The sequence below is a fragment of the Entamoeba invadens genome, assembly GCF_000330505.1.
Source record: "Entamoeba invadens IP1 unplaced genomic scaffold scaff_1105074724332, whole genome shotgun sequence".
Classification (NCBI taxonomy): domain Eukaryota; phylum Evosea; order Mastigamoebida; family Endamoebidae; genus Entamoeba; species Entamoeba invadens.
Genome location: NW_004191636.1, coordinates 43377 through 71039, shown reverse-complemented (window position 1 = coordinate 71039; position 27663 = coordinate 43377). Strand labels below are relative to the sequence as shown.

The 27663-nt window shown below is 34.9% G+C and overlaps 15 protein-coding genes across 15 annotated transcripts; 9 read left to right on the top strand and 6 right to left on the bottom strand.

Moving 5' to 3' along the window:
* Window positions 1-5340: 5340 nt before the first annotated feature.
* Window positions 5341-7218, top strand: EIN_197930 (hypothetical protein; the record flags this gene model as incomplete). Its single annotated transcript, XM_004183148.1, has 1 exon — window positions 5341-7218. One exon carries the CDS (start codon window positions 5341-5343, stop codon window positions 7216-7218), a length of 1878 nt encoding a protein of 625 aa, XP_004183196.1.
* A 57-nt stretch (window positions 7219-7275) lies between these two features.
* On the bottom strand, window positions 7276-8349 carry EIN_197920 (tRNA-dihydrouridine synthase, putative; the record flags this gene model as incomplete). The annotated part of the gene is made up of 1 exon (XM_004183147.1): window positions 7276-8349. One exon carries the CDS (start codon window positions 8347-8349, stop codon window positions 7276-7278), a length of 1074 nt encoding a protein of 357 aa, XP_004183195.1.
* Window positions 8350-8560: 211 nt separating this feature from the next.
* EIN_197910 (hypothetical protein) lies at window positions 8561-9241 on the top strand (the record flags this gene model as incomplete). Its single annotated transcript, XM_004183146.1, has 1 exon — window positions 8561-9241. One exon carries the CDS (start codon window positions 8561-8563, stop codon window positions 9239-9241), a length of 681 nt encoding a protein of 226 aa, XP_004183194.1.
* A 426-nt stretch (window positions 9242-9667) lies between these two features.
* On the top strand, window positions 9668-10405 carry EIN_197900 (hypothetical protein; the record flags this gene model as incomplete). The annotated part of the gene is made up of 1 exon (XM_004183145.1): window positions 9668-10405. One exon carries the CDS (start codon window positions 9668-9670, stop codon window positions 10403-10405), a length of 738 nt encoding a protein of 245 aa, XP_004183193.1.
* Window positions 10406-11601: 1196 nt separating this feature from the next.
* Window positions 11602-12792, top strand: EIN_197890 (tipa, putative; the record flags this gene model as incomplete). Its single annotated transcript, XM_004183144.1, has 1 exon — window positions 11602-12792. One exon carries the CDS (start codon window positions 11602-11604, stop codon window positions 12790-12792), a length of 1191 nt encoding a protein of 396 aa, XP_004183192.1.
* A 387-nt stretch (window positions 12793-13179) lies between these two features.
* EIN_197880 (Rho/RAC guanine nucleotide exchange factor, putative) lies at window positions 13180-15765 on the top strand (the record flags this gene model as incomplete). Its single annotated transcript, XM_004183143.1, has 1 exon — window positions 13180-15765. One exon carries the CDS (start codon window positions 13180-13182, stop codon window positions 15763-15765), a length of 2586 nt encoding a protein of 861 aa, XP_004183191.1.
* Window positions 15766-15824: 59 nt separating this feature from the next.
* EIN_197870 (hypothetical protein) lies at window positions 15825-16998 on the bottom strand (the record flags this gene model as incomplete). The annotated part of the gene is made up of 4 exons (XM_004183142.1): window positions 15825-16042; window positions 16098-16167; window positions 16263-16792; window positions 16848-16998. The coding sequence occupies 4 exons, from the start codon at window positions 16996-16998 to the stop codon at window positions 15825-15827; spliced, it is 969 nt and encodes a 322-aa protein (XP_004183190.1).
* A 669-nt stretch (window positions 16999-17667) lies between these two features.
* On the top strand, window positions 17668-18312 carry EIN_197860 (hypothetical protein; the record flags this gene model as incomplete). The annotated part of the gene is made up of 1 exon (XM_004183141.1): window positions 17668-18312. One exon carries the CDS (start codon window positions 17668-17670, stop codon window positions 18310-18312), a length of 645 nt encoding a protein of 214 aa, XP_004183189.1.
* Window positions 18313-18345: 33 nt separating this feature from the next.
* EIN_197850 (hypothetical protein) lies at window positions 18346-19484 on the bottom strand (the record flags this gene model as incomplete). Its single annotated transcript, XM_004183140.1, has 2 exons — window positions 18346-18518; window positions 18596-19484. 2 exons carry the CDS (start codon window positions 19482-19484, stop codon window positions 18346-18348), a joined length of 1062 nt encoding a protein of 353 aa, XP_004183188.1.
* Window positions 19485-20621: 1137 nt separating this feature from the next.
* EIN_197840 (hypothetical protein) lies at window positions 20622-22643 on the top strand (the record flags this gene model as incomplete). The annotated part of the gene is made up of 2 exons (XM_004183139.1): window positions 20622-22041; window positions 22201-22643. 2 exons carry the CDS (start codon window positions 20622-20624, stop codon window positions 22641-22643), a joined length of 1863 nt encoding a protein of 620 aa, XP_004183187.1.
* Window positions 22644-22900: 257 nt separating this feature from the next.
* Window positions 22901-23497, bottom strand: EIN_197830 (peptidyl-prolyl cis-trans isomerase CYP19-4 precursor, putative; the record flags this gene model as incomplete). Its single annotated transcript, XM_004183138.1, has 1 exon — window positions 22901-23497. One exon carries the CDS (start codon window positions 23495-23497, stop codon window positions 22901-22903), a length of 597 nt encoding a protein of 198 aa, XP_004183186.1.
* Window positions 23498-24690: 1193 nt separating this feature from the next.
* On the top strand, window positions 24691-25593 carry EIN_197820 (hypothetical protein; the record flags this gene model as incomplete). Its single annotated transcript, XM_004183137.1, has 1 exon — window positions 24691-25593. The coding sequence occupies one exon, from the start codon at window positions 24691-24693 to the stop codon at window positions 25591-25593; it is 903 nt and encodes a 300-aa protein (XP_004183185.1).
* Window positions 25594-25891: 298 nt separating this feature from the next.
* On the bottom strand, window positions 25892-26299 carry EIN_197810 (hypothetical protein; the record flags this gene model as incomplete). Its single annotated transcript, XM_004183136.1, has 1 exon — window positions 25892-26299. One exon carries the CDS (start codon window positions 26297-26299, stop codon window positions 25892-25894), a length of 408 nt encoding a protein of 135 aa, XP_004183184.1.
* A 62-nt stretch (window positions 26300-26361) lies between these two features.
* EIN_197800 (hypothetical protein) lies at window positions 26362-26781 on the bottom strand (the record flags this gene model as incomplete). The annotated part of the gene is made up of 3 exons (XM_004183135.1): window positions 26362-26592; window positions 26638-26708; window positions 26769-26781. The coding sequence occupies 3 exons, from the start codon at window positions 26779-26781 to the stop codon at window positions 26362-26364; spliced, it is 315 nt and encodes a 104-aa protein (XP_004183183.1).
* A 281-nt stretch (window positions 26782-27062) lies between these two features.
* EIN_197790 (elongation factor-1alpha, putative) lies at window positions 27063-27649 on the top strand (the record flags this gene model as incomplete). Its single annotated transcript, XM_004183134.1, has 2 exons — window positions 27063-27416; window positions 27472-27649. Coding segments are annotated over 2 exons (532 nt in total), but the record flags the coding sequence as incomplete, so codon positions are not given.
* Window positions 27650-27663: the final 14 nt, after the last annotated feature.

The following is a 27663-nucleotide window of genomic DNA, read 5'->3' as shown; positions in this document are numbered from 1 at the left end:
CCTTATATATTCTTTTTTTTCTTATAAAACTTAAAACCTTAGAGGCTATTTAAGTTGCTGATTTATATTAATTTTATTGTTCAAACATGAGAGCTTAGTACGTGAAACATGAGAGCTTAGTACGTTAGCCATGAGAGCTTAGTACGTTAGCCATGAGGGTTTAGTTCGTTAAACATGAGAGCTTAGTACGTTAAACATGAGAGCTTAGTACGTGAAACATGAGAGCTTAGTACGTACTATCAACAGGTTGAACTGCTGATCTTCGGATGCACATAAATACTCACAAGTATATTAATTGATCTATTTTTACTATAATATATACTTATTATTTGATGTTTTTGATTTTTGGCTTGTGTACTTTTATATAAAAAATAAACTTTTAAAAAAATGGAAAAATATTTAATAAAGTCAAGATTTCCCGTTTTTAAACTACTTGAATTTAGTTCAACGTTAATTTGGGTGTTAAAGTAAATTATTTTATTTAAATAAATAAACTATATAATAATACAAGTATTTTTTATTCAAAATACAATAACAACATTATAAATAAATAATAATTCAACTTGACATTAGCACATTAAAACTATTAATTGATAATATTTTTTTTCTATCATATTTAACAAAAAAATCGATAATTTTTAAAAAATAATATTTTTAAAAATTGAAAAATAAGAAACAAAATGCAATTTTAACCTGAGGACAGTGGTTTATAACATTATTTGTATTAAAAATGTTTTTAATTATTATGTGTTGGAGAGGCGGGTGTGATCAACATATCATTTTTTTCCAAAAAACACAAATTTAAATTAAATTTTCATTAATAACTAATGATATTACAAATGTTTTTATAGTTCAAAGATAACAAAAGAAAACGAAAAATTCAATGATAACACCGACCAACAAACAACAAGAAAAAGACATCAATATTTTTTCGTGTAAATTATACACTGTCGTTCCTGTGAATATCCATTTGATTTAATACTTTTCTCCCCCAAACCAAAATTGTGATGACTTACAAAGATTGTTTTGAAATATATATTTACTAGAAATATGAAGCAGATGATAATAGATTAGACCAACAACTGTGGTAAATTGTTATTCCCCAACAAATAGTCTATTTTGGAAATATAAAATATGATATTTTCTTGGTTTCTTGTTTTTTCAAGGAGTAGCAAATAACAACAAAAAGTCTTGGTTATATGTGTGGTAGATTTGGCAACATTTTTATAGATCAGTAATGAGTCAAGAAAGAGTCAAACAGATATTAAGGTCACTTAGATTTTTCAAGGATGCAGCTATGAGAATATAAAATGAAATTGATATTGTAAATAGAGAGATACAAAAGAAAGATAAAATAAACAAAATAAACATAAAAGTAATCGAAAAAAAAATACCCAATTTTTATTCTCACACTTCTTCAATTTATGACCAACAAGAAAAAGAAACAAATTATCTCACTACTCAACAATTCGATACAATAAAAGTTTTCACCACTCAAGTTGACTAGATAATTGAAATGTAATAGTGAAAGCAACGATAAAACCGAAGATACAAGTTAAAATAATGAAATTTCTTATACAAAAAATATACACGAAAGAATTAAGTGAAATTTTACATAAGAAAAAACTCGAAGACAAAAGTAATTATTATAAAATACAAGAACTATTTGACAAGTTTGTGGAAATTTTGACTAATAATTATGTTGAAATTACAATAAGTTGTAGTTTGTGCATTGATGAGCAATTGGTTAAATAAATATGGACATTGTAGATTTAGGCAATACATACCTATATAGCCCGGAAAATATGGTATAAATTTGTGGATGGTTGTTGACAATGGAACTGGAATGGTTATAAACATAATACTATTTTTGGGAAAAATAAAGGTGAAACGGAAGAATTTTACATTGAAAATGTTGTAACAAAACTCGTTTCAAAAAATCATAAATAATAAATTTTGTTTGTTTGTGGATAATTTATTCACTTCTTTTAATCTTACAAGAAAATTGAAATTAAAAAGTATTATTGTTGTTGTTACTTGTCTTGCTAATCGTTCTTTTGTTCCGAAACGGTTCAAACAAAAGGGTGCCATAAAAATTTTATGTAGATCGAAATTGATCAAATTGAATATCCAGAGAAACTAAAACTGACATTTCCAATATTAATATTAAACTATTTCGATAAAAGTTCAAAGTCGGTATTTTTTGACAGCAAGAGAAAACAACATGAAGTTTGATAAGAAAAGTGGAACATTTTATATCCAACAAAGTTACAACAAAGGAATGGGAGGAGTCAACACAGTTGATGGCATGGTTAGACATTTTACATGCAAAAGAGGCACTCGGATATGGTTACTTGCACTGTTCTTCGACATGATTGATATATGTGCTTTACATGTTTTTCAAGTTCATGGTCGACAAACAAAAATGAATAATGGTTGATATATTTGTCTCAACCACTTGTAAAAATATTTTTTGTGCAAAGTGAGTAATTACGACAAATTGACCGAAAAAGCAATAAAATGTGTGATAATAACTCATGAAGAAGTGTTAAATGAAATACGAAAAATATGACAACATATAAATATTGAGGTATAAACACATTCAATAAATACTCAATTAAACAATTCAAACCAATCGAAGAAAGACTCAAATTCAAAAACGCCATTCAAAGAAAAAAGAACAAGGTTAAAGAAATGAAAGGTCAAGTTGTTATCTAACAAAGTATCCAACTTTGTAAAAGTGTAGAACATGTGTTGGAATAATCAAGGGAAAAAGTAACGTGGATTGTTATTATAGTGGTGTGTCGATTTGTGTTGGTCATCGAATTGTTCTTGTTATGATTGTTTAAATTACTTTGTATCCAAAAAACCAACACAAAAATAATATTATTATTTTATTATCATTAATTATAAACAAAAATAAAAACGTTACTATTATATGGATTATTAATTTTAGACTTTATTGAATTTTATTTCTGTATTTATCAAAAAAATAATGATAAATTAATATAACAACCACCTTCATAAGGTTAATAACGATGAAATTTCTTGAAAAAATCAAAAATATTGTCGAGGCAGGCCTAATTGTTAAGCATTTCAAATCCCCAATCGAAAAACCCAAAAGAAAAGCAGCAATATCAAAACAGCAAATGAAACTTATTGTGGCGAAGTTGTATAAAAAGGGAGAAGTTTCACATGTCTTTTATATTCAAGAACCTTAGACTATTTCGGAGTTTGCGGCAGATGAAGAATTTGAAATAAAATTAGCGCAGTGGAACAAATACAATATTTAAAGATTCTTTATAAAGTAAGTAATAAAACACTTGGTGTTCAATTTGATATTAAAGGAGAAGTTTCGACACATTTGAAACAAGTCTAAAGAACCCGTTAATTAGTGTAAAATAAACGAAACAATGGATACTGTAATTGCTTCTTTGTTTGATCAATGTGATACATGTTTGTTAAATCAAACTCCAACGTTGATTGATCACCTATACCAATCTTTTGACTTCAAGTTCGAAATGATAAGAAAAAGAATGATCAAACATATTAAAAAAATTTCATGATTATGATGTTGTTCAAGCCAAGCCTGAAGAAATAGAAAAAAAATTCAAACCAACTATAAAAATTTATTGAATAATTATTTGAAATTTGTAGACAATTTCAATGGAATTGAATCCTTTTTATTGTTCAACATCGATGAAGTGGGATGTAATGAATGAGCAGACAAACAAAATGTTTCTATTTTCGGCAAATCCAGGAAATGTGTCAAAGATGGTATTCCAAGAGCATCGAAAAGAAGCACGCACATTGTATGTATTTCAGCGGATGGACCGTTTTAAGTCCCAGTAGCTGTTATTCAAAATATTTTTGTTAATGAATCCATATTAACCAAATACCAATTTTTGTTTTTGTACAACTCAAAGACAGTGTTTGCTAACCAGCTAATATTTAAAACTTGAATGTACGAAGTTTTTCTTTTTTATTGCCAACTAAAAAAGATCACTCAACCACCCATCTACCCAAGTTATAGTCATTTTAATGGACAACTTCAGCGCACATGTTGGTGACAAACTCAAAATATTATTTCACAACAACTTCATTTGTTTTCATTTCTTCGAACCACACTCAAGTCATATTGTAAAGCAAGTTGATTTATGTCTTTTCGGCGCTGTCAAAAAATTAAGCCCGTCTGATACACCACTGTTCAGAAGTTCAACCAGCATCATTCAAACCACTTAACAACCAACTCAAAGTGGGTTTACTTTTCTAACGACAGCAGACGTGTTGGTTAATAACAATGTTTCTATAAACTACCCAGTTGCATCATGGATAAAACAACCTGATGATCTTTTGAGTAAACGAGCAACTTCAAATGAGAGAACAGCAAGAGGAAGTGTAATTTCGGAGCATATGACTAAAGTAATGAAAGTCATCGAGGAAAAGGCAACAAGAAAAAATATAGAGTCTTTATTCCATCGCGCAGGATTTGTGGTTGTTAATTATAATAAAAACAACAAAGTATTTGTCGACATCAGATCAGCAAGTGCGTTTATGCGTTTAACAAGAATTTTTTTACCAAAAAATGAAACCATCGATTATAATGTTTTTGGATAAACCACAATTGAAAACCTTGTTGTGGAAAACAAATCAAAAAATAAACAAAAAACGTTAGTTACAAAATATCTGTTGTTTTTTGGAGACTTTATACACGAACAAAAACAATTAAAGGGAAAGTGAACAATGTAGTGTTGAGTTTGAAACTGTTAATACACTTTCCAAGATAGTGTATTAATGATAAAATCCTCGTGAATAAAAAAAATGCATAATAACCCAAAGAAACGTGTTTGTCGAAAAATTTCCAAAAATGTTCAAAATGTTCAGAATTTATTCACAATAGTATTTGTTTTGCATTTGCAAATCAAAACTAAAAACATGTTTTTTTCTGTTGTGGTTTGCAAAAAGTGCTTGGAGAATGTTTGTAATTATTGTTATTGTATTTAAAATGTTATTTGTCTACATCTATAGACGTTTTAGAGTAAACTGAGGCTTAAAATTCAAATTGAAAAATTGGAATTGAAAACATTTTTAAAAAAATGTTTTTATTTTTTCTTTTTTCCAAAAGTCTTAGGTGTTAATACTATTGATTATTTAACTTTAAATTCTAATACTAAAACTATACTAATCCAAAAAAATATGAAATAAAAAGAGAAGAATCGACTGTAAAATGTTTTTTAATATCACCATTGTATCACACAACTATTTGAGTTGGTTTGTATAATATTTGGCTAGTTTCAATGGTAAAAAATCAAAGAAAAAACTAATAAAGTACCCATTGCAATGTTCATTGTAATTCTTTACTTGAATTTAGTGACAGCAATTCCGTGTAATAAACTTCAGGACGATACCATGTATACACCAGACGGCATTTTTGAATGCATAAATAGTGAGATTTCAAGTGATTCTGTTAACACCAAAATAGCATCTAACATGGAGAAAATGGTCAATATCTATGTATCTGCTATTAATCGGAATACCAACAAAGTAAGCCATCCAATCGACTTATTAGCACAAGTGAAAGAAATAGAGACATCGACGCAACCAATTTACACTTTCCAACAAGCAATTTTTAAAACGTTTTTAACAGCAAAAGATCCTTCCCTTTACCTCCGTTTTCCAACTACGCATTATTTCACTAAGACTATTGCTCTACTGCCTTACACGTTCAGAATCATTGACTCGAAGTATTACCTCATTCCAAACCCTTCAAACAAATATTATGACATCAAAGTTGATTCAATTACTGAAGAAATAAAGGCTATTAATTCATTGTCGCCTCACGACTTCTTTCTCAACTTTGGAATGAACAGCGGCTATAATACTCAACACGCAATGATCTCTTGGGCTCTTAATATGATATCTATATTTTCACTGCAAGTTCTCCCCCTCGAAGAATCGATTTTAAAGACCCCAATTGTGGTCACTTTACTAAACGAAACAAATGTTAATATGAACTATCAAATGTACTATACCAAAGACCCTCCTCAAATCGTCCGCTATGCAAATGGAGTTCTGTGCCAGACAAGCCCGTCGAGAGGAATTAATGTGTTACACCTCTTTTCATTGCAAAAAACAGATGCGGAGGCATTGAACAAGTGCGTCCAGACATTCGACACTAACGACTACCCCATCGCGATTTTGGTGCAAGACTTTGCGGGTGGCGATGTCAATGTCGCAAACAGTCTCCACGACGCACTGATGAGGCACGACGACACACGGCTTATAGGCTCGATGCGGGCGTTCCAAGAAATGAACAATATGGTTGTGACCAATTTCAGGAACAGTAGTTGCGGGAAGGTAACTCCGCGAGATTTGTTAGAAGGGTATCGTGTCGATTATATCGAGAATGCCACCTTTGTCCATACAGAAACTCTTTACTTTAAGCACGATGATATCATTGTGGGGTTATATGACAATGTGAGGTATTCGTACCAAATAGTGATCTTCTCCGATGGCACATGCACTGGTGTCTGTGGGCAATTTGCACTTGGTTTAGTGTCACGAGGAAGTGCGATATCTGTTGTGTATGGTGAGAATGATGAGAAGGCGCGAGTCGCTCAAGACGCCTCTTTGTCTCTTGAGAATGGGATGCTCCAAAAGCTATTTCCAAACTTCCAAATCTACGCGTTCGAGGTCGGACTCCCCTTCTTTGAAACGTATGACTACTCATACAGTCACTGGGATACCCTCAAAGAAAGCTTTGAATTTCTTCGCGTCGTCCCGGACTTCCATTTCAACTCCACAAGTCACTACGACACATTCAGTCAATTCGCGACTGACGCGTTTCGTGCGTTGAACCTATTTGCGACGGAGTGCAATGAAGAAAATGATCGGATCGCGTACGACAGTGGCAATTGTAGTGGGACGTTGTTCACACATGAACACAATGGGTATTTATGTGACGACGGGAAGTGGTCACAGAATTGTTCGTTGTCGTATTGTGACTACAATTACTATGTAGATATCACAGATATGGTTTGTGTTGAGAATTCGTGTCTCAACGATGACGCCGCGGAGACTCCTAAGAAGATTATAGTGATCATCTTATGTACGACAGTCGTTGTGATCACGACGATGATTCTTATAGTGATCTTAGGATTATTTATCTTCTCGATGTATCGCAAGAACCAGAAAGTTGGATATCAAGAATTAGATTAAGAGTCAAAAGAGGAAGAAAGTGATACAAAATAAGGACTTGTTATATGTGATTTTTCTTTAACATTCTTTCTCCACTTTTTCTTCGTCAGGTTGCAGAACTTGTTCATTCATGAGTTTCTTGTCTTGAACTAACATGTCTTGACTGTGGGAAATGTCGTCGGACCGCTTCCGAAAAAGGTGCTCTGCCTTGCCCATCCACGTCTTTATGTCTTCATATGTCGTTACAAGACCAATTTCCTTCACGATGTCCTTCTCGGGTCGGATGCGATAGATCAACATCTTTATAATGTGACCTTTGACCTCCCAAAACTTCACTAAACACGTGAGACTGAGCTCTTCAGCTAACGATAAGTACTCGGAAGCTAATAGAAAGTTGTCATCAAGTCTCCCTTCACATAGTCCAGGGTTCAGTAAGAGTCCCATTCCTATCATAAACCCATCGGCGTTGGTGATCTCTTTACACTTCTGAATGTCACTCATAGTGGCTATCCCCCCATTCGCGATGACCGGAATGGCCACGCGCTTCTTAATGTCGGAAATGATCTCCCAACGCGCGTGATAGACGCCACTCTGCTTCTCATCGATTGTCCTGCCATGTACACAAAGTCCCCAAATACCACACGCGACTAACATATCAACCAACTTCATCGTCTTCTCATGGTCTTCAGACACTCTGATCTTACAGTACACAGGAACTTCTACAGCTTTCATCACGGCTTTGACGACTTTCTCCGTTTGCGATAGGTCTTGCGACAAATACGCCCCGTACTGCCCCTTTTGCGCTATCTTCTGTGGACAGCCCAAGTTGATATCTATCACATCACAATACTTGGAAAGTAACTTGGCTGCCCTCCCCATCTCGTCGGGGTCATGGCCAACTATTTGAATGACTAAAGGTCGCTCCCTTGGGTCTAATGTTTTAATCACCTCTTGTCGATAGGTCTTCGATTCATTAAATAACTTTGAGAGGACCATCGGAGTGTAGCAGAGGTCGACCCCATGCTTGTGGACAAATGACCGGAATGAAGTGTCGGACCCGTCGACCATTGGCGCTAAAATGACGTGTGGGCTTTTGAGGACATCTCTGTAGAAGGCAAAAGCCTTTTGGGGGTGTGAGAGTGTGTCGGACATCCTTAACAAGTGTTCAATGAGTTAAGGAAAAATAGGGTTTTGGTGTCTGACACAAATGAGAATTTTAAAAAGTGTGGACTGAAAAATAAGAATGGAGCAAGCGGAGTACAACGTGAAAATCCATCAATTGATTAATCAAGGAACAATCAATTTTGTAAACAACACGTTGAAGATAAACAGTGTCACAACAGACGTTGTTCCACAGCTTAAAATGAAACTCAATTTCAACGAAGACTTACAACAAATCGAACAAACAATTGCAGAAGTCAAGGAGTCGTCACAAGTGTACAAAAACTCGTTGATGGAATGGATCAAAGAGGAATCAAAAGATATACACATGGCGTGGTCGTTAAAAAGAACACCGGGAATATCTCAATACCTCAAACAACTCACAGCGTGGACAAATAAGATGACGCCGTCTATTCTATTCGACTCGACCGTCGATGCACCAACTTCGCTCTTTGAAAAAATACGAGACAAAGGCAATATCATGACTGTAGTCGAAACGGATGGGGGCAATGTGTTTGGTTCATATCACTCCGTGTTACCGACAAAGCCAAGTGAGTGGGTGGTGAAAGACCCAAATCACTTTGTTTTCACTCTTAAAAACCCATTCAATGGAGGCGTTAACGCTTCCCAAAAATTCACACCAATTCGTCCCGACTGCTATCCACTCTGGATTTATAAGTCCGGAAATGCACTCTTTTGTGTCCAGTACTTCTGTCATGTTTCTAACAACAAACAGTGTTACATCAACTCAAAGGAGTGGAGCGGTAAAGCGTTCGAGGAGATATACAACGATGTCTCAGGAAAGGGCGGAAAGTTGTTTACTAAAACTGTTTACCCAGCTCGATTCGGATTGAAGCGATTCGTCTGCCTGAGCTGGAAATAACGAGGCAACCACCTATGAGGTCCACAAATGAAGTTTTCTAATAACATTTTTGATCGGGCGAGTGTAATAAATGTTATTCGTTCCAGTTGATTTTAATTTGTAAAAAATTCATTATTTTTTATCGGAATGCAATTCTATAATTTAGAATAGTCGGGTGTATTTATTTTCCGATATTTCTTGAAGTGAATCAATCAATTATAGTAAAATATACCATATTTAATAATATTAGGATATAAAATTATTAATTAATTTATATAATGTTAGATAAAAATAAATAAAGAAACTATATAAAATAGTAAATGAATAATATGTAATGATAATACAAAAGAATGACGTGTCATGTCGTTTGCAATGTACGAAGTAGTGACGTATACATTCTATGTCGAAAATAGTTATATAAGACGGAAACTATACTTAATAATAAGAATGGCGGATTCACACGATAACGAACAAGACAAGAAGGTTTGGGCCGAGTCGATGGAGAAAAAGGTTGAGTTTTCGAACATGAACGACGGTCTTCTAAACTTCTGCTTGACACATGGGTTTGTGGGGGGAGATAATAAACCGCGCGCGAGTAAGGAAGACATGGAATGGCTGAGAAAGGTATTTGACGGGATAGAGAGCGAAGCGAAGATGATGTTTAACATCTTACAAGAGTGTGACAAGTATCTTGCTTTGAAGGCGAAGGGAGTGAAGCCAGAAAAGACGGAAGAAGAGATAGGGTTAGGGTTGGAAGAGTTGGTGGAGCTTGTGGAGGACATTAACAACGCAAATGACTTTGTCAAAATGAATGGACAATACGAAATGATTAAGTTGCTGAATGAAGAGAAGAACGAAAGGATTCTGGAGAACGTCTGGTGGGTATTAAAAGCACTTGTGAATAACAATCCGCACGCTCAGAAAATGTTATTTGAACATAAGGAGTTCATGCAAGTCTTCAAGAAACAGTTCTTAAGTACAGACATTAACTCACCCGTCTTTTTCAAGATCATCTGCTTCGTCTGTGCCTTTATTAACGAAAACCAAAGTATTCAGAACGAAGTCGGAGGAGAGGAGTTTGTCGTGAAATACAAGGAAGTCCTGAAAAATGGAGACGACAAGACTAAAGACAGAATGAAGTACACTCTCAACAAATTCAGCGACCAACAAATCAGTTCGTTGTGATGTGTGTTTCTATTAATTTGGTATTTTAAACTATACTTTTGGTTCATCGATCGTATGGTTTAGATATAGTTTTTGATATAGTTTATTATAGATACATTTGATAACTTGGAAAAGACATTTAAAAATTGTTTTATCAATAGTCGAGTAATGTATATTTAGGTTTCCCAAAAGTGCTTTATATGGTATTTTTATAATTAAACATTTAATAAATTTAATAAATTAATAATTTTTTGGGATTAAAAAAGTTAGTTAATAAATTCTTGACAAAAAAAGCAAACCATGTTGTTTTTGGGTGATGCGGGAGTTATCCCCAAATTTTAGGCATAATTTAGCCAATTTTTTTGTCGATTGAATGGGGTTTCAATTACAAAACAAGTTATTCGGTCAAGATTGATTTGGTTTCAGATACATAACAAAAAAAATGTTTGAAATATAGTTTGTTTTTACTATTTTTACTAAAATTTCGTTGTCCCGTGCTAAGCAGATATTATGCGCCTTTGTATTTCAAATACAAGTTAGTAATATGGTTGAACGCAATTCCCGATATACAGCGCCTTTTGATGCCATTATTTCATTCAAACCAAAATTGGCGCTACGGCTCGTCTAAAATACAAAACTATAATTAAATGGTAAAATGAACAATATGACTAGTAAAACAAGTGGCAGTGGTGTAGTGCGGGCGAATCACCCCAAGTGTTTTTGAGCAAACTACTCAAAGAAACTCGAATAGTTGTCTTATCGGTGATGAGCAATTCACAATGCGCAAGCGACCAAATTCGAAAGCTGTTTGTGAGCACGTTTTCGTCGAAAGTGAAGAAGATACCGAAATATGACATTCTTCCCATTGGAAGACGGTTATGCACGCTGACGTCGGATACGACGAGTGGGCAATGTCGTCTTTTGTCGTCGAGTAGTGTAGCGTTGACTTCTTTTAGTACATATGGGTCTATGAATGGTCTTAAAATGGGGGAACCGAATTGTGACAAGTCCGCGACACGGCTCTTTCAGAATTGCACTTGCGTTTGCTTTTTCTCTTTTTATTCATAGTATTGATTCTATTAATTTTATACAAATAGTACATACCACTTCGTATTCTCTTAATCATACTTATAGTTATAATTATAGTTATTTTAACTCTTCTTCCTCTACTCATAGTAATGTAGTGATGAAATAATGGAGTAACAATTAAGACCGTTATGGCAGATGGTGCTGGGTGGGGGCTGCCTAGCTTTCTAGCTGCTACGAGCGCACGAGACAAAGCTCTTGAGTACTTCACCGATAACATTGATGGCTGTCAAACACTTCGCGACGTTGGCAATTTGTTAGTGGAGGTCTGTGTGCAGAGCCATTTGGCGATTTTCCGGCCAGACGTCCAACTCTTTATGACGGGGACGACAACACTCTGCATTGTAGTTGTCCTCCAAACAGTGAAAGGGCCGTATATGGTGTTCTTAAGTATTGGAGATACACGAGTGTATTACTACAGTAAACAACACCACCACACAACAACACTCAGTGGGAAGTACCACGACTCGATTTCACATATGCATGAATGTTTTGGGAGAATAGGGCCAGCTAACTCGTGTGAACCTGATATCAAAAGAGGCGAGTTGAAGCATCAGAAAGTGTGTGAGGACGATATCATCATAGTTGCGACTGATGGGTTGCATGATAACTTCGACCCTCAATTCCGCGGGATTAAATACAAATCGAAGGATAAGGAGGTCGACAAGAAGATGACGGAGTTGATCGAAGACGACAACACCACTGACGTTGCGACGAACGTAGTGTTGAAGATGTCCGAGTTTGTCGTCAATCTAACAGAGCCTTTGCGTGAGTTCCAACGGTTGAATCCCGGTAAAAAGCTCCCGACTGATTCTAAAGAGTATAAAGGCAAAATGGATCATGTTTCCGTCTGTGTAGTTGTTGTTGTGGACTACAGTAAAAAGGTTGTTAACACACAACTTCCTCAAGAGTTTGTGGACAATGAGAACGAAGTCACTATATTCACTCCAGAATTCAATTCGAAAATCTGTGACGGCGCAGATAAGAAAGATAAGTACCCCGTCTACCATAAGAAGGTCATATCAACTCCTATCATGAAAGAAATCGACGTGATGAGATCGGAATCTGCGGTATTGGCTTCAACGTCTTCGTTGGGCTTCGAGGAACATGCTATTGGGTCCTTCATATTACATGACAGTCCTGGAACTACACAATGCCCTTCACCTTCTTTTTCTCCTTTAGAACATGTCAAGAAGAATCAGGGTGTTGTGTTCAAAAAGGATGACGACAAAAAGCCCGAATCTAAGGGTACTAAAATTCAATATGTCTTTGCAAAGTCCACAGACAAAATTAAGAAGAGTGAAGTCCAAGAAAAGAAGTAGATTATGTTGTTTGTTGTATCAAGTGAAATAGATGTGTTATATTTCTGTTTAACTCTTCTTTTTATACATCTTATTAGGTAAGATGGAACTTTGCTTTCATATAGTATATATAATAGTATATATAATAGTATATATAATAGTATATATAATAGTATATATAATAGTTAAATGTTTGTATAATTATTTTAATTAAAAACTAAGTAATTTTTTTGATGGACTTTACATTGTCAACCCAATTATCACTCCACCAATAATCAAATATTTCTTTGGGAATAAGCTATAAAACAATTGTTAATGAACTATAAATTAGTAATACCTTTGCTTGATTCATTCTGAAATGAAAGTAATAGTCTTAGTTGAACAAAAATAGATCAACTGAGTATTGAAATGATGAAGTCACGAAGGGAACAAATCATCGACGAGATCTATACGACAGAAGAGTTTTATATTTTGTCGATGCAGTGTTGTATTGACTTTTTTTACACGACTCTGAAGGATGACCGGAAAAGTCCAGTGAGTTTTTCCGACGTCGAGAACATATTCAAATATTTCAATGACATTCTGGAGGTCAACAAAAAGTTTTACTTGGCACTTCGAAGACTTCGCGACACTCATCAACTGTACACTACTATAGGAAATACCTTCAAATTGTTTATCCCATTCTTTAAAGACTACTTTTATTATATTTCACACTACGACACATCAAGCAAAATCATCTCGAAGTATGAAGCTGATTCGAAGTATGAGACATTCATGGCCGATCTCATTGCGAAAATACCAACGAGCACTCATTTGGACCTACGAAGTTATTTAATTATGCCCGTCCAACGACTTCCAAGGTATCAATTACTTCTTCAAGACCTTTTGAAACACACCGAGAAGACAGAAGAAGACTATTTGTGTATTGAAGAGTCACTGCAACAAATCAAAAGTGTGACACAAGAGGTCAACAACAAGACAAAAGCCATCGAACGGAAAGCCGTTGTCATTCAAACCAAAAGAAACATCAGTGGATTACACGACTTGGACTTGTCGGAGGAAGACCGCTTCTTGGTGAAGGAGGGCGTCTTGATGAAGGTCTGCAAGAAGACGAACAAATTGCGGTACTTCTATTTGTTCAATGATTTGATGATCTACGGCATTGGCAATCAACGGATTATAGTATCGGAGTGGTTCTATTTGCGTACCGTCCGTGTTGAGGTTGACACGCGATTTGAATACAGCTTTAAGATCAAAAATAATAAGAAGAGCTTTACAGTGATCTGCGGGAGCAAGAGGGAGATGAAAGGGTGGTACGACGAGATTGAGAAGTACTCGGACGAGGAGCGGCGTGAGAGTGGAAGTGAGAGTGAAGAAGGGATATTGCGTCCCGTGTGGATACCGGACAATGAAACGAAGTGTTGTTTGATCTGTCATGATCCATTCACTTTTGTGAATCGGAGACACCACTGTCGGATGTGTGGGCGGTGTATTTGTGGGGATTGTAGTCGTGGGAAGATTCAACTTGCGCCTAAAGGGCCTGAAGAGCGAGTTTGTAAAATTTGTTTTGCACAAGCAATGGGAATGGAAGTGTTGCCTAAGATCGAAAAGCGTGAGAAGAGCCCAAGAACTATTAAAAAGGAAGTCAAAGATGGGAAGAGCACATCACCAATACTTAAAATCGAAGATGTTTCGACGGAAAAAGGTATTAAAGGGCTGACGAAAAAGGTCCGCAAGAGTCTTGGGAAGATCAAAGAAAAGTCCTTTGGAGGAGAAGAGGAGAGTGTGTTGTCGATAGTCGAGTGTAAGGATATCGGAGACCACAAACGACTGACGCGGCAAAAAGAGACCGATAAAAAGAAAAGGAAGACTATGAGGTGTAATAGTTCGGACAAAATTCGGGAAAGCCAAGACTCCATTTTTAAGGATGGTGCACGTCAAATAGAAGAATGGAAAAGAGAAAGAGAGGAGAAACAACGGAAGATGATGACACCAGTGTATGATGAAATATCAGTAATGAACACTAACACATATCAAGAAGTTATGAAGGACAAGATAGTGGAAGTGAAAGAAAAGGAGAATGGAATGATTAATATAGAAGTCTCGAATATTACTTCAACAGAGACAAATAAAGAACAAAACAAAGAACATCTCAAGAACAGTAAAGATGTGACGAAGAACAAAGTCGTCATTACAGAACAATTGCACCCTTCATATAAAATCCTCAAATCTCAAAATGTCGAATATAACATTCCAGTCACAATAGAAGAGAGCGAAATAATACTTGGGAATGAACCAGAGATCATCGAAAAGGAAAAGACACATAACAAAACATTACAGAGACTCGACAAGAATGAAGTGTGCGAATTGAGTGTCACACCGCTTGGAGATGAAGCACCTCCAATAGATAGAAACAGAACACTCATCGACACAGAACCCCCACCAATCATTACAGTCCAAAGCATCCCACAGAAAATGCCATCAAATCAATTCAAAGAACAAAAGTTTTACCCCGTTGGGTCTCCTCGAAGTAAGAAAGTGTTGGACACAATTGTGGAGAATAACGAGAAGCAACAGGAGGCCGCCGACTTGATCAAATTTGTCGAGACAACACTGAAACACTCGACAGAGGATTTGGAAATTCAGGAGATCTTCCCCGTCGTACATAAAGAGAAGATGAACGACACATCAACCGTCAAAAGCGTCAGCGTCTTATTCAAAATACCGAAGTCTGAAGATAAACATGTGACCCAGACAAGCACGAAGAATATAGTGAAACAACTCCAACAATCGCAGAGTAAAGTTGTTGTGAATAAACAAGACCGCCTTATGTTGATTCTTGAAAGACCACAAGACAAACAGGCGGATATCATCACACAGAAGAGAGAGACCCGCGTCGAGAGAAATCGCCGGCTGTTCGAAGAGAAAATCAGACAAGAGAAGGAGAGTCAAACACGAGAGTTTTTACTCCGGCATTGTCTGCTGAAGAAATAATGTATTTTGTATTGTTTATTGGGTTGAGGTGCAAGAACAAGTCGAACTGAATTACACATTCAAAATGTGAGTGTTGCAAGACCAAGTGGATGTCTAATGACATCTACAGTGGTGTTAGTAAATGTCGACGCATTAGACAAGGAGTATATGTACCGCAATGGGTGTATTATCTTCTCTGTTTTGTAGTGATCAAGTAACATCTGTTTGAAGGTTATTTGTGACTCGGAAAGTGTGTTGAAATGTGTTGAATGAATTACTTGTGGTGTCGGGGTACCATCTATATGATTAAATGTAATGAACACAACGGATAAAGTGCTTCGAATGATACAAACTGAAGAAATGGGAGACTAAAACGGCGTTGTTGTTGAGAGAAAGTGTGTAATATTCAAATCTTGTAGTCATCTAGCGTTGAGTGTCTTGTTAAGTACTTAATATAATATAATATATATAATAATATAATAATATAATATATATATTATATTAATAGTAAAACAAACGAAAGGAAGTATTGCATGATAGGGAGGTGGCGTTTCGATGGAAATGAAAGTTATTGGTGTTGTGTCGAAGAGAAGTCCAGTCACTTTGATACATCGAGTTGTCACGTTGACATTCAAAGAGACTACATTTTGTGAAGCGGTAATACACTCACAGTCTTGTAATGGCTGACACGTAAAGCGAATTGTGATGATGTGCCTTGACGAAATGACCTTTACTGAGTTTTTTAAGATGAAAACAGAGAACGGTTGTGTGACTTGTGACAACGAGAAATGCGCCGGAAATGAGTTCTTCGAGAGACTCAGTATCGACAAGTGGAGTGTGTTATTAGAGTAGTGGTACACAACGACGTTGTTGTTGTTAACATTTTCAAATAAGATGTGAAGGGGAAGCGATGGTGTTAAGTCAAGGAGTGGAAGAATAGGAAGTGAATGAAAATCGAGTCTTAATGGCGGTTCAAACTTTGAGAAGATAAGACTGAAATTGTACCTGACTGTCTCATTCAAAGTCGGTACTTGAGTACAAGAATAGCCTACAATAGATTAGTAAATCAATAGTTAATTAAGTTATAAAATATAGTTACAAACCGATTGAGTCTCCCATTGGATTATAACCAAGAAGCACCCCTCCATCTTTTAAAAAATCACTTCCTTGAAGTTTATTTAAAGAATATAAAGGCGATATTCGAGGGAAAATTATTGGGTTTCCAACTCGTCGACGTTCAATAAAGGCGATCATCAATCGTCTTTTTTGTTTGAGTAAAAAGTGAACTTTTTGGCTTTTTCACTCATTTCACTTCTTTTGTTATTTATTAAATAAAATTAACTATAATTCAAATTAATTGATTGTATTACTATAACTTATTCATATATCTATTATAAATAATAGTTATATTATTTTGTATGTAAATAATTGAAATAGTAATTATTTTAATAAAAAAATATTTGAATTATGTTCTAAAAATTCTAACTATAATTTAATTATGATTTATTTTGATGAAAATTTTTAATAAATAAATAATTCAATAATGGTTTATTTATCATTATAAATTAATTATTTAAATATAGAATTTGTCAACTTTGTTTGATTCTTCTGATTGGAATATTCAAAACTATACAAAATAAATCAATGAAGATTACAAAGAAAACTCTCCAAAAATTTTTCCAATAGTTATTTTTTAGAATTTTCTTAAAACACCCAAGTTTTCCAAAACAGATAATTAAATTGCAAAAGTAATTCACACCACTTTATTATAGTAAAAATACTTATCCAATGTCATATACTAATGAAAAAGATTTACAAAATATAGTTTTGTTTTTAATACACAAATTTCATTTTCCAAGACGGACGTGCAAAACGAAACTTTCCGAGTTATCAACATCTTCAAAATTCACAAGTGTTGACAGGATGTGGAATCGCAAGAAAGTGATGACGATGAAGCCCATCAAAAAAATCCCGAAAGGGACGCCACGTCATGATCTTCACATTCAAGTGAAAGATGGGGTGAATAGTGGTGATCTCTTACGAGCGGTCAAATGTCCTGTTGGACAAAATGTGAATGATTGGGTAGCCGTGAATTGTTTTGATCTCTTTAATGAAGTGAATCTGACATATTCATCGATCACAGCGTTATGTATAGCGTCGAAGTGTAAGACGATGAGTGCGGGTCCTAAGATGGAATACGTGTGGATGGAGAATGGAGAGACACAACAGCTGAGTGCGCCGGAGTATTGCGACAAACTGTTTACTTGGGTACAAAGCTGTTTCGATAACCCCGAGATCTTCCCCGCGGAATTCACCGACAAGCCGCCTAAAGTGTTTGTCGAGACCGTTCGCAAGATATTTAAAAGACTCTTTCGGGTCTACGCCCATATGTTTTATAACCATATGGAGCACATGGAACAACTCGGGATACAAACAGTGACACTCCGTGGGTTTAAACACTTCTACGCTTTCAGTCGACAATATAAAATGTTAAGTAAAGACGACGTAGCACCACTACAAACCCTTGTTCAAGACTTGGACAAAGAATTCAAGTTCAAGTCGTTGTAACTCCATCCCCAAAGGGCGTTGAATAATAAACATTTAATTAAGTGACACTTCGATATCCGTTTTGGGCGGAACTCTCTTTGTCCGCTTGTATTTGATAATGATGTAGATCACTGTGGTAGTCGCAGTTATTACTAAAATCGCACAAAAGATGCCAGTCGAGATGATCAACCAGATATTAACGGTGTTGGATGGGGTTTCTGAAGTTTCTAAAGGTGAGTTGCTTTATAATAGTAATATTATAATCTAATAGTAATAATAATATATTAATATATTAATAACAAACCTTTCATTATAGTAACGACATGACAAGTCTCCTTTGTCGTTGTTGCGATGATGTGCGCTTTATAACTCTGGCCACTCTTCCCATAGAAACTGATTAAACAATTTTTGTCACCATTAAAAGTCACGGGAAGTTGTCTGTAACAGTCTGTAGTCACTTCAATCACGGTGTTACAATCCGAAGAACAGGTGTCGATGTATATCATAAGATTATAGCCATCCATTGAAAGCCATAACCCTCTCTGTTGAACTCCAGAGAAGTCGGGAGTTGTGAAGTCGTCGGAAGAAATGGTTGCGGTAGTGACTTGAGGAAGAATACACTGTCTTGGGGAGTCACAGGTATACTTCACCTTTTTCTTCGATGGTGTCTCCATTTCCGACTCGCTGTCGTTTGAAGTCGAATTATTCGAAACTTGAGAATAGAAAGCTGGATTGAACGAAGCGAAGAGAACCGTAGAAGTCTGTTGAATTGTTTGAAGTCTGTTGAAGAGTGCTTGCGGGGAGTCGAATTGAACGAATTGGTGTGTCAAGTTATGTCTGAGTGATACGACCGTTTTGGTGTATTGGTCGACAGAGAGGTGGAAAGATCGTAAGATGTCTGAGTGTTGAGCAGTGTCTTGTTTTGTTAGACACACAACTAAAGAGCCCTTCCCCGCCACAAACTCAATTAATATCGGAATTTTTTGGGGATCAGAGAAGATTGAAAAAGGGATGACCGCAATGGTGTTGTTATTCCGCTTGAAGTTTTGAAGGGAAGAAATGTCATTGAGAATTTCTGAGTTACTTGACACGTCATAGAGTTGCTTTGCGTCTTCATCGTGTTTCTCAAAAATGATTAGAATCTTTGCGGAAAGAGCAAGTGCTAACAAAAACATAAATTGGAACGATCTCATTGGGGAAAGATTTGATCAATTTCAGATACTTTGAAAAACCCCTGCTTTTTCGCTTTAGAATGAAGTGAATTTGTCGAATTCTTGGGGTATATGAACAAAACAATTATTCATTAAATAACGGGAAGTTTGCGACATTTCCTTTATTCTAATAACATTTTTATATTTGTGTTATTGTATGTACTTTTAAGTATTAATTAAAATACTATTAAATGTAGTTTTGAAATGAATAATGATGATTTATTTTGACAGATTCACTTTACTTGGTTTTGGTACAATTTTAGGGGGTATTTATTTATATTAATTTCCCGTTGTTTTAAGTATATTTCTTGTAGTTTTTATATAATATTGTTTCTAAGTTTTGTTTTTTTTGTATTATTGTAATAGTTTTGTTTACTATATAATTGTAATTGTTGAAATAAATAGTTCAAATAATTAGTAATTATTATTGAATTAATTTATGATTAAAATATAATCAAAGAGAAACATCATTTATAAAAAAGAAAAGTGAACAAATTGAATGAATTAAACAAAATAATAACCAAAACTATACAGCATGGTTTTTCTTTTTAATTAATAACCCAAAACAACAAATGATATTAAAAAAAATAATAAAATGTTATAAATATATAGTACATAACTCATTTTTGTAAGAAACCAAACTTTTTTGAGTTAAAAATACGGTACAAGCAAAGACAGACATTTTATATGAGAAATGTCTCTTTTGTCTCAAGTCAGTAATATTGATGTGAGATGAATCTTTTTGTCAAATGCAAGAGCGTGGAACGACTGAGCATGTGAAGGTAATGGTATCTTCAGAAGACATTCCACGAACACTCAAACAACGTAAAAAGAATTGGAAGTGTGTCTTCCCAAACTGTAATGAACCACTCAAGACAAGGTGTGTTGTGTTTATTAACATATATTTTTTATTTAACGAAACATGTATTTAGCGAGTTTAATTTTAGTCCAACTCACCCATCAATTGTCAATTTTTATGAGAAATTATACCTCGTTCGATTTTATTGATAATTCTATAATTTACTCGTTAATTAATTATTTCTGACATCAAGATTTAATTGTTATGCACACGTATGGGATGCTCACTTAAGGACTTATTATACCCAAAATTACCCGAACATGTACCCTGTTACTGCTTTTAAGAAAACAGTTGACAAAAATCCAATGAAATTAGTTTCAGAAAAGTATATGATTCAATTAGTAGAAAAACTCCCATCAAGTTCTAAGAAGAAGAGTGAGAAGTCCAATGAACAAAAGACTGAAAAGAAACAAGAGACTTTAGGAGATACAACAAACATCAAAAAAGAAAGAGAAGGCCAAACTTACTCATTTGAAACACACACAGACGAACAGAAAAACTCGACGACGACATCACAGAACTACCCGTTCGCTTTTTTGATGCCATGTAATGAGATGTTTGACCAAAACAATAATTTCAAAGGGGTCGCACAACACGAAGAAAATGAAGGAACTTTTGCAGTGGAACATATCGAGAGGAATAATGGAGGAGAAATGAACCAAAACATCGATTTTGTCGAACAAACAGGACTGCAAGTATCACCCCAATTTCCACTCGAAGGTGACGAGCAAATGAACGACTTTATTAAAATCGAGCAAATCAGCGAGCAATTAAAGCGCCTTCATGTGTATGGTGAGATCTTTGCAGAGAATGGGTATTTGGTGCGTTCCGATGCGAGAACAAAGACAGACATCACACGAATTGAAGACGCTTTGTCGTCGGTGACTGGTCTTATTGGGCGGAAATACGCATACAAGACAGACCCAACGAAGGTGAAGTGTGGGTTTGTAGCACAGGAGATGCAAGAGGTGTTACCGGACTTAGTCCAGAAAGATGCGGATGGCAATTTGAGTGTCGATTACCTTGGGGTAGTGCCTTATATCGTCGAAGCGCTGAAGACCATTCATCAAAACACATTAGAACTCCAGTCGAATGCTAAGACGGAGTACAACGACTTGTCAAAAATAGTCGAAGATGCCGTTAAAAAGTTACAAGACGTGTTAGAAGAGAATGGGAAAGAAACATATGTGGAGAAAAGTACAACACAAGTCGTGTTTTCATTTGAAGTCTTTGGACCAGCTATTTGGATATTGACTACAGCTATCTTATTTAGCATTTTTACTATTATAGTCCCATTCTTATTACCGGAATTAATCATATTGTTTTGTGTGATGATGACAATGACTATAGTACTTTGGGTTGCTGTTATTGTGAAAAGAAAGGACTTGAATGGGATGTTCAATAAAGGGAGAGTCAAATTGAAGTGGCGACCCGTTCATTTCATTACATGGACTGTTATACTCAGTATCATTCACATCTCATTTATAGTTCAGTGTATATTAGGGTATGGAGGTGTGATTATGTCATGTGTATACACCATCGTTTTTTTATTAGTAAGTGGAGTCATATTTTTACTCTCTAAATTCACAAAAAGATGGAATTTCTTGTGGACATTAGTGTTCTATTCTGGGTTTTTAGTTATTACTATTATCACAACTATTGTTTTAGTTTTTGTACAACGTTTGTTTTTATTATTATAATAATATTATATTATAATATATATTATAATAATATAATATTATAATATATATTATAATAATATAATATTATAATATATATTATAATATTAATATAATATATATATATTATAATATATTATATTAATATACTAAAGAACAGCATTCATCTTTATGAACGTTAAAGATATGGCAAGGCCATATGAAGTAAGAGTTCTGCAAAACACCCCAATTACCCCAATCATATTTTCATCTCCACCATGGAATTGTTTCACGCCGATTTTGTATAGCGACAACAAAATACCAGACAACCTCTCCATTGTAATGCCTAAGACTAAATATGACCCGACTGAAATCACTCCGACGGTGCGAGGGATAGTGTCGACGGAGATGGATACCACGACGACTTCATTTCTGTTGAAGTGTTCTGGTATTATCACTGTTTCTTATGGGGAATTCACATTCAAAATGTGTGAGACAAAAACCACTGAAAGTAGTTGTCTTAACAATAAGTGTGGGTGGTGTCGCGCAACACAGACTTGTGGGTATTGTAGTAATGGGGGTGAGTTTTGCACTTACGAGGGTGCTACTGGATGTACCAAATGAGTTGTATGTATCAAAATTGAAATTGTTTATTCGCTTTTATACACATAAGAACGACATAGAAATGTGTTATAAGCACTCCAGTTCAATAGTAAAGGTGATGTATTGATGTTCAAGACACCTCTTGTCTTGTTGTTTTACTATATATTTTTAACATTTTTTATTATCAATAATACTATAGAGTCAAATGAGTTTTATAATACAATAAAACACATAATAAACTTCATTACTGCTTTCTAATAAAACTCACAAAAGTAAAATTAAATTAAAACGCCGGAATTCTCAATGATGACGGGCCGAGTTGTTTCTCCAGATCTGTTACCTGAATTACCAATCTTTTGACAGAGATCATAGCCTTCAATAACTTCACCAACAACAATATACCTTCCACTAAACCAAGGAGTTGGTATAAGGGAGATCATGAATTGACTATTGTTAGTATCTGGTCCATTGTTTTGCATAGAAACTAATCCTTTCTTGGTGTGGTTCACTTCCAAATTCTCGTCGGGGAATGTTAATCCATAAATCGACTCTCCACCATATCCATTTGCCTGTGTAATATCCCCCGACTGTAATATAAAGTTTGGTATAACTCGATGGAATTTACACCCTTTATAATGAAGAGGAAGACCCGTAGAAGAAAGACCCTTCTCACCGGTACACAACGCTCGGAAATTCTCAACGGCTTTTGGAGAAACATCACTATATAAACCTATCACTATACGACCAGCCTTTTCATTCCCCATTCGAATGTCAAAAAACACTTTTGTTGTTATTGGGTGCGTTTCTTCTTGTATTTCTGAAGGCTTTGGACTGTCTTCAGACATACAAAGTATGAAAAATAATAACAATAGCATTTTGATATTTTTGAGTTCCTTTCGAGTTTCTTTTACGAATCATCGGATTTGGTATGATAAATATTTATAATTTATTTATTAATAAATATAGTTTTGTTATTTGTGTATAATATTTTATAATATAAATATAATACATTTTTTGATAAACTGAACACTATTTTTTAAATTTATAAATATTAGATATAAATCAAAGGAAATACTAAAAAAACTGATATTATTTTATTTCTTAAAAATTGTTATTTATATTTAAAAAATTTTCAATTATAAACTTTTTATTCCAATGATTATAATTTTAATTATTTTTTAATAATATATTATATTAATAATATTATTTAATAAAATAGTATTAATTATTATTAAGTTTAATAACATAAAAAGGAATAAAAAAAACACTTTCAAGATTTGCTTTTGGTTAGATTATTTTTGTTTAACTTATATGGTAATTAAAATTAATTGAAATATGATGATTCGATTTTAACTTTATTTTAAAACTTCATAATAACTTGTTATAATAAAAAAAATAACTACTACTTATAATAACAAAACTATTAATATATTCGAAAGATCTTTAGGACTTTATTGTTAATCATCCCGATTTATTACTCAATATCCCAAATCAAAATAGTTTCAGAGGCCTTTACCAATTATTAAGACTGTGTAACTTTTGTTGAAAAATATTTATTAAATTGACATTTGTATGTTTGAGAATCACTTTTTTGGCAAATGAAGTTATCTTTGTGTTATTCAAAAATACAATAAAATATAAACATTTTTACTATAAGTTTACCAAATGAAATAAATTTGTTTTTGTTAAAATTTTATTTTTTCGTCTGTTTATAACGACAAAAGAAATCTCGAAAATATTCGAGATTATAAAACAAATGACTGGGAATTCCACACACAGTTATGGGAAAATACCGAAAACCCAACGGAAGTTGGAAAAGTCACCACTTTTGATGTAACTTTTTTTGCTTGAATTCCCTCATTTTTTCCAAATTCCTTCACCTCAAAAACACTTGAAAAAGTGAATTGAAAAAAAGTTGAAAAGCTCTTGTGAAAAGTCGAAGGGTTTTCAAAGAAAAACCGAAACAAAATGAGAGGTTGTGATTGTTTCATTTTACAAATGTGGAACGGAAAGTCTCGAATATATAAAGGCCCAAGAAACTGCAAAGGTCAATTGAAGACAAGGAGGAATGGCTACATTAGACTGTTATAGCTTAATGATTGTGTCGAAGTACTTTCAACTGTTCTCTGACTACGAGAACGTCGAATGTGTATGTAAAAAGTTTGCGCACAACATGGAGAGGTTTCACTATAACCCAATCCCGATGAACAAGAAGACACGGAAATTCTTCCCGAAGGTCGAAACACAACACTTGTATTCGAAGAATGATATTTGGTTCAACGACGGGTTGATATTTAAACATGTCATATGGTATGAAGTGTTTTACCATAACACATTCCCACAGAAAGAGCACGGAAACGTGTGTAAAAGAATCTTATACACAGAGATGGACAGACTCATGAACGGTAACTCGACAATACCAAATGACGTGTGCTCATTGGGAAATAGATGTTACCAATTCGCAAATGTAAAGGAACTTGTGATACCGCAAAATGTGACTTCATTACTGAATGCTTGCTTCTATGGGTGCGTTCAATTGACGAAATTACAACTCCCAACAACATTGAATTCTGTTGACGTCAATGCTCTTATTCAATGCACTAACTTGATCAATTTGATCATTCCAAATTACTTGGCAACAATTAACAATAATGTCTTATTCGGCAATGAAAGGCTCTTGGGACTGAATGTATTTTCAGAGCAATTTAACGTGAATGGCAAGAAAATTCAAACCACAAAACAAGTCACTTCTTTCACTGTTCCAAACTGCTTTACTGGAATTGGAACTTCGTGTTTTGCAAATTGCGAATCGTTGCAAACCATCGTCATCCCACAAAACGTCTTGTATATTGGCAAAAAGTGCTTTGCACACTGTGACGCGCTCCGAACAATAATCATTGGAAAAGGAATGAACCAACTGATATCGGAGTCCATCGATGAGTCTTCACACATTACATTCCAGTCACTCTAATTGTGTTTAACTATTTATTATTAATATCTTTTTAATTTATCACTAAAATTTAATAATTCATTTGTTATTGTTCTTAGTAACTTTGAACGAGTAAATAAATAACAACTCGACCACCGAACCGTATATTTCATCCAAAAGTATATCTGAGAGGATGGTTCTCTTGTCTTTAAAAGACCTGTATCTATGACTTGAAAGGATAACAAGGCCAAAAGAAATGGTTCTATACGTCTACTCAAAAGTGTAAAGGAATTACAATTCAGTCATCAATTACTTCGACCTCAAGCGGTCAATGAACACTTCAGTGGTTCTCTTGTTCGAGTAAAAAATCGATGGCTTCGAAGAGAATATCAAACTCGACTTCTTGCACTTGTTCTTGCATTTTAGTCATTAACAAATCGGTGATGTCATGTCTTTTCTGTCTTTTGATATTAGTGTTTGCACTTTTCTTCTGATATTCTTCTTCTTCTTTTGGTTCCTCTTTTTTGGACGATATTTCTTCGGGGAGGTCTGACATGTTCTCAAGACCAATTTCTCTCACCTTCGTCTGCTCTTTCTCGTCTTTTTCAGGAGGTCTTGGCTTCGACTCTTCCGTCTTTTTCTCGTCGTTGTTTTGAGTAGGTTTACGACGAGGAAATCTCTTCCGTCGTTCCTCGAGCCAGAGCTTCATCTGTTCATCGGTGGTTTGTTGTTGGACATACTTACTCATTCAATAACAATTTGTAGTTATTAAATTAGATTCAAAACCTATTAATGAAACTATAAGGACAATCAATTATTCGCCAGTTCATTGCAGTTGAGTAAACACCCGGAGATATATAATTCACCGCTTCCCACAACCATAAATGTCACAGTGTCCCCCCCTGTAAAGCGAAGGTTTGTGACGATTTGATAACTCCCGGACTTCTCATCTAAAAACCCTATAAACCCGGACTTGCCAGACGTCGTTTCAAATGTGATTTTAAGCTCGTTGGTGCCTTCCTTGGACTTCGTTAAAGAAAACTACTTGTGAGGAACTTAAGATGATCAATAGCATCAACAACAAACAAGTTTGAGAATTAAGTCAACGTCGTCCTTGATTTCTATCTGACAGTTCTTGTTCGCTTTGACATTCACAACTATCGGTCAACTCGTCCCGTTCTTTCTATAACAATCGGAATGATGGGGATATAACAAACAATAGTTTTCCATTGCTTTTTTAGTTCATTTTTTAAATTTTACTGCTTGTTCGAAGGTGTATACAAATTCAGGAAACCCTATTTGTTCTCCCCACGTTTGGTTTTCTTCTCTCCGAAAACTAACAAAAAACTATAATAAAACCATGTTATTAACTATATAAAAGAACCCTGCAAAAGCGATTTGAAATTTACATTTAAAATTAACTTTTGAATTTTGCCATCAACACAAAATTCAAAGTTTTGAGAAGAGGAAAAAGAAACTAAGAAGCTTCAAAGAACAACACTTTACTATTAATGGCATACGAAGAAGACCCCCAACTTTCACGACATGAGATCGAAGACCTTATTGATGATGTGTACAGTTTTTTGCCGGAGGAAATAGCAGACACGTTGACAGAGGACAAAGTCGAAACGTTTTTAGAGAAGGCGAATTACGATGTCAAGCGAGCTATAGCGTTCATTAAAAAGAAATATGTTCCTGTTAAGAAAACGGCTGTTATTGAGAAGACGGCGACATCGAAAACACCCGTCCCGTCGTCTAAAACCCCATTCAAACCAAAAACACCCGTCCCGAAGACTCCAAGTCCTCTCCCATCGACGCCTCGTAATATGCCACAAGTACAACACACAGAAAAGCGCCATAGAGAAGTCCTTAAAAAGATCACAGAATCCCGCATGGGAACATATTCGCCATTGACCGTAGTCTTTTGCGGGGCATGTCGACTCGGGGAAGTCGACGACCGTCGGCCACATCTTACAGGAAGTCGGCGTAGTGGCGCACTCTTCTCTCGAAAAGAACAAAAAGGAGTGCGCGGTGCAAGGCAAGAAATCATTTGAGTACGCATGGGTGATGGACACCGACGACGAAGAAAGGACAAGGGGTATCACTATCAAC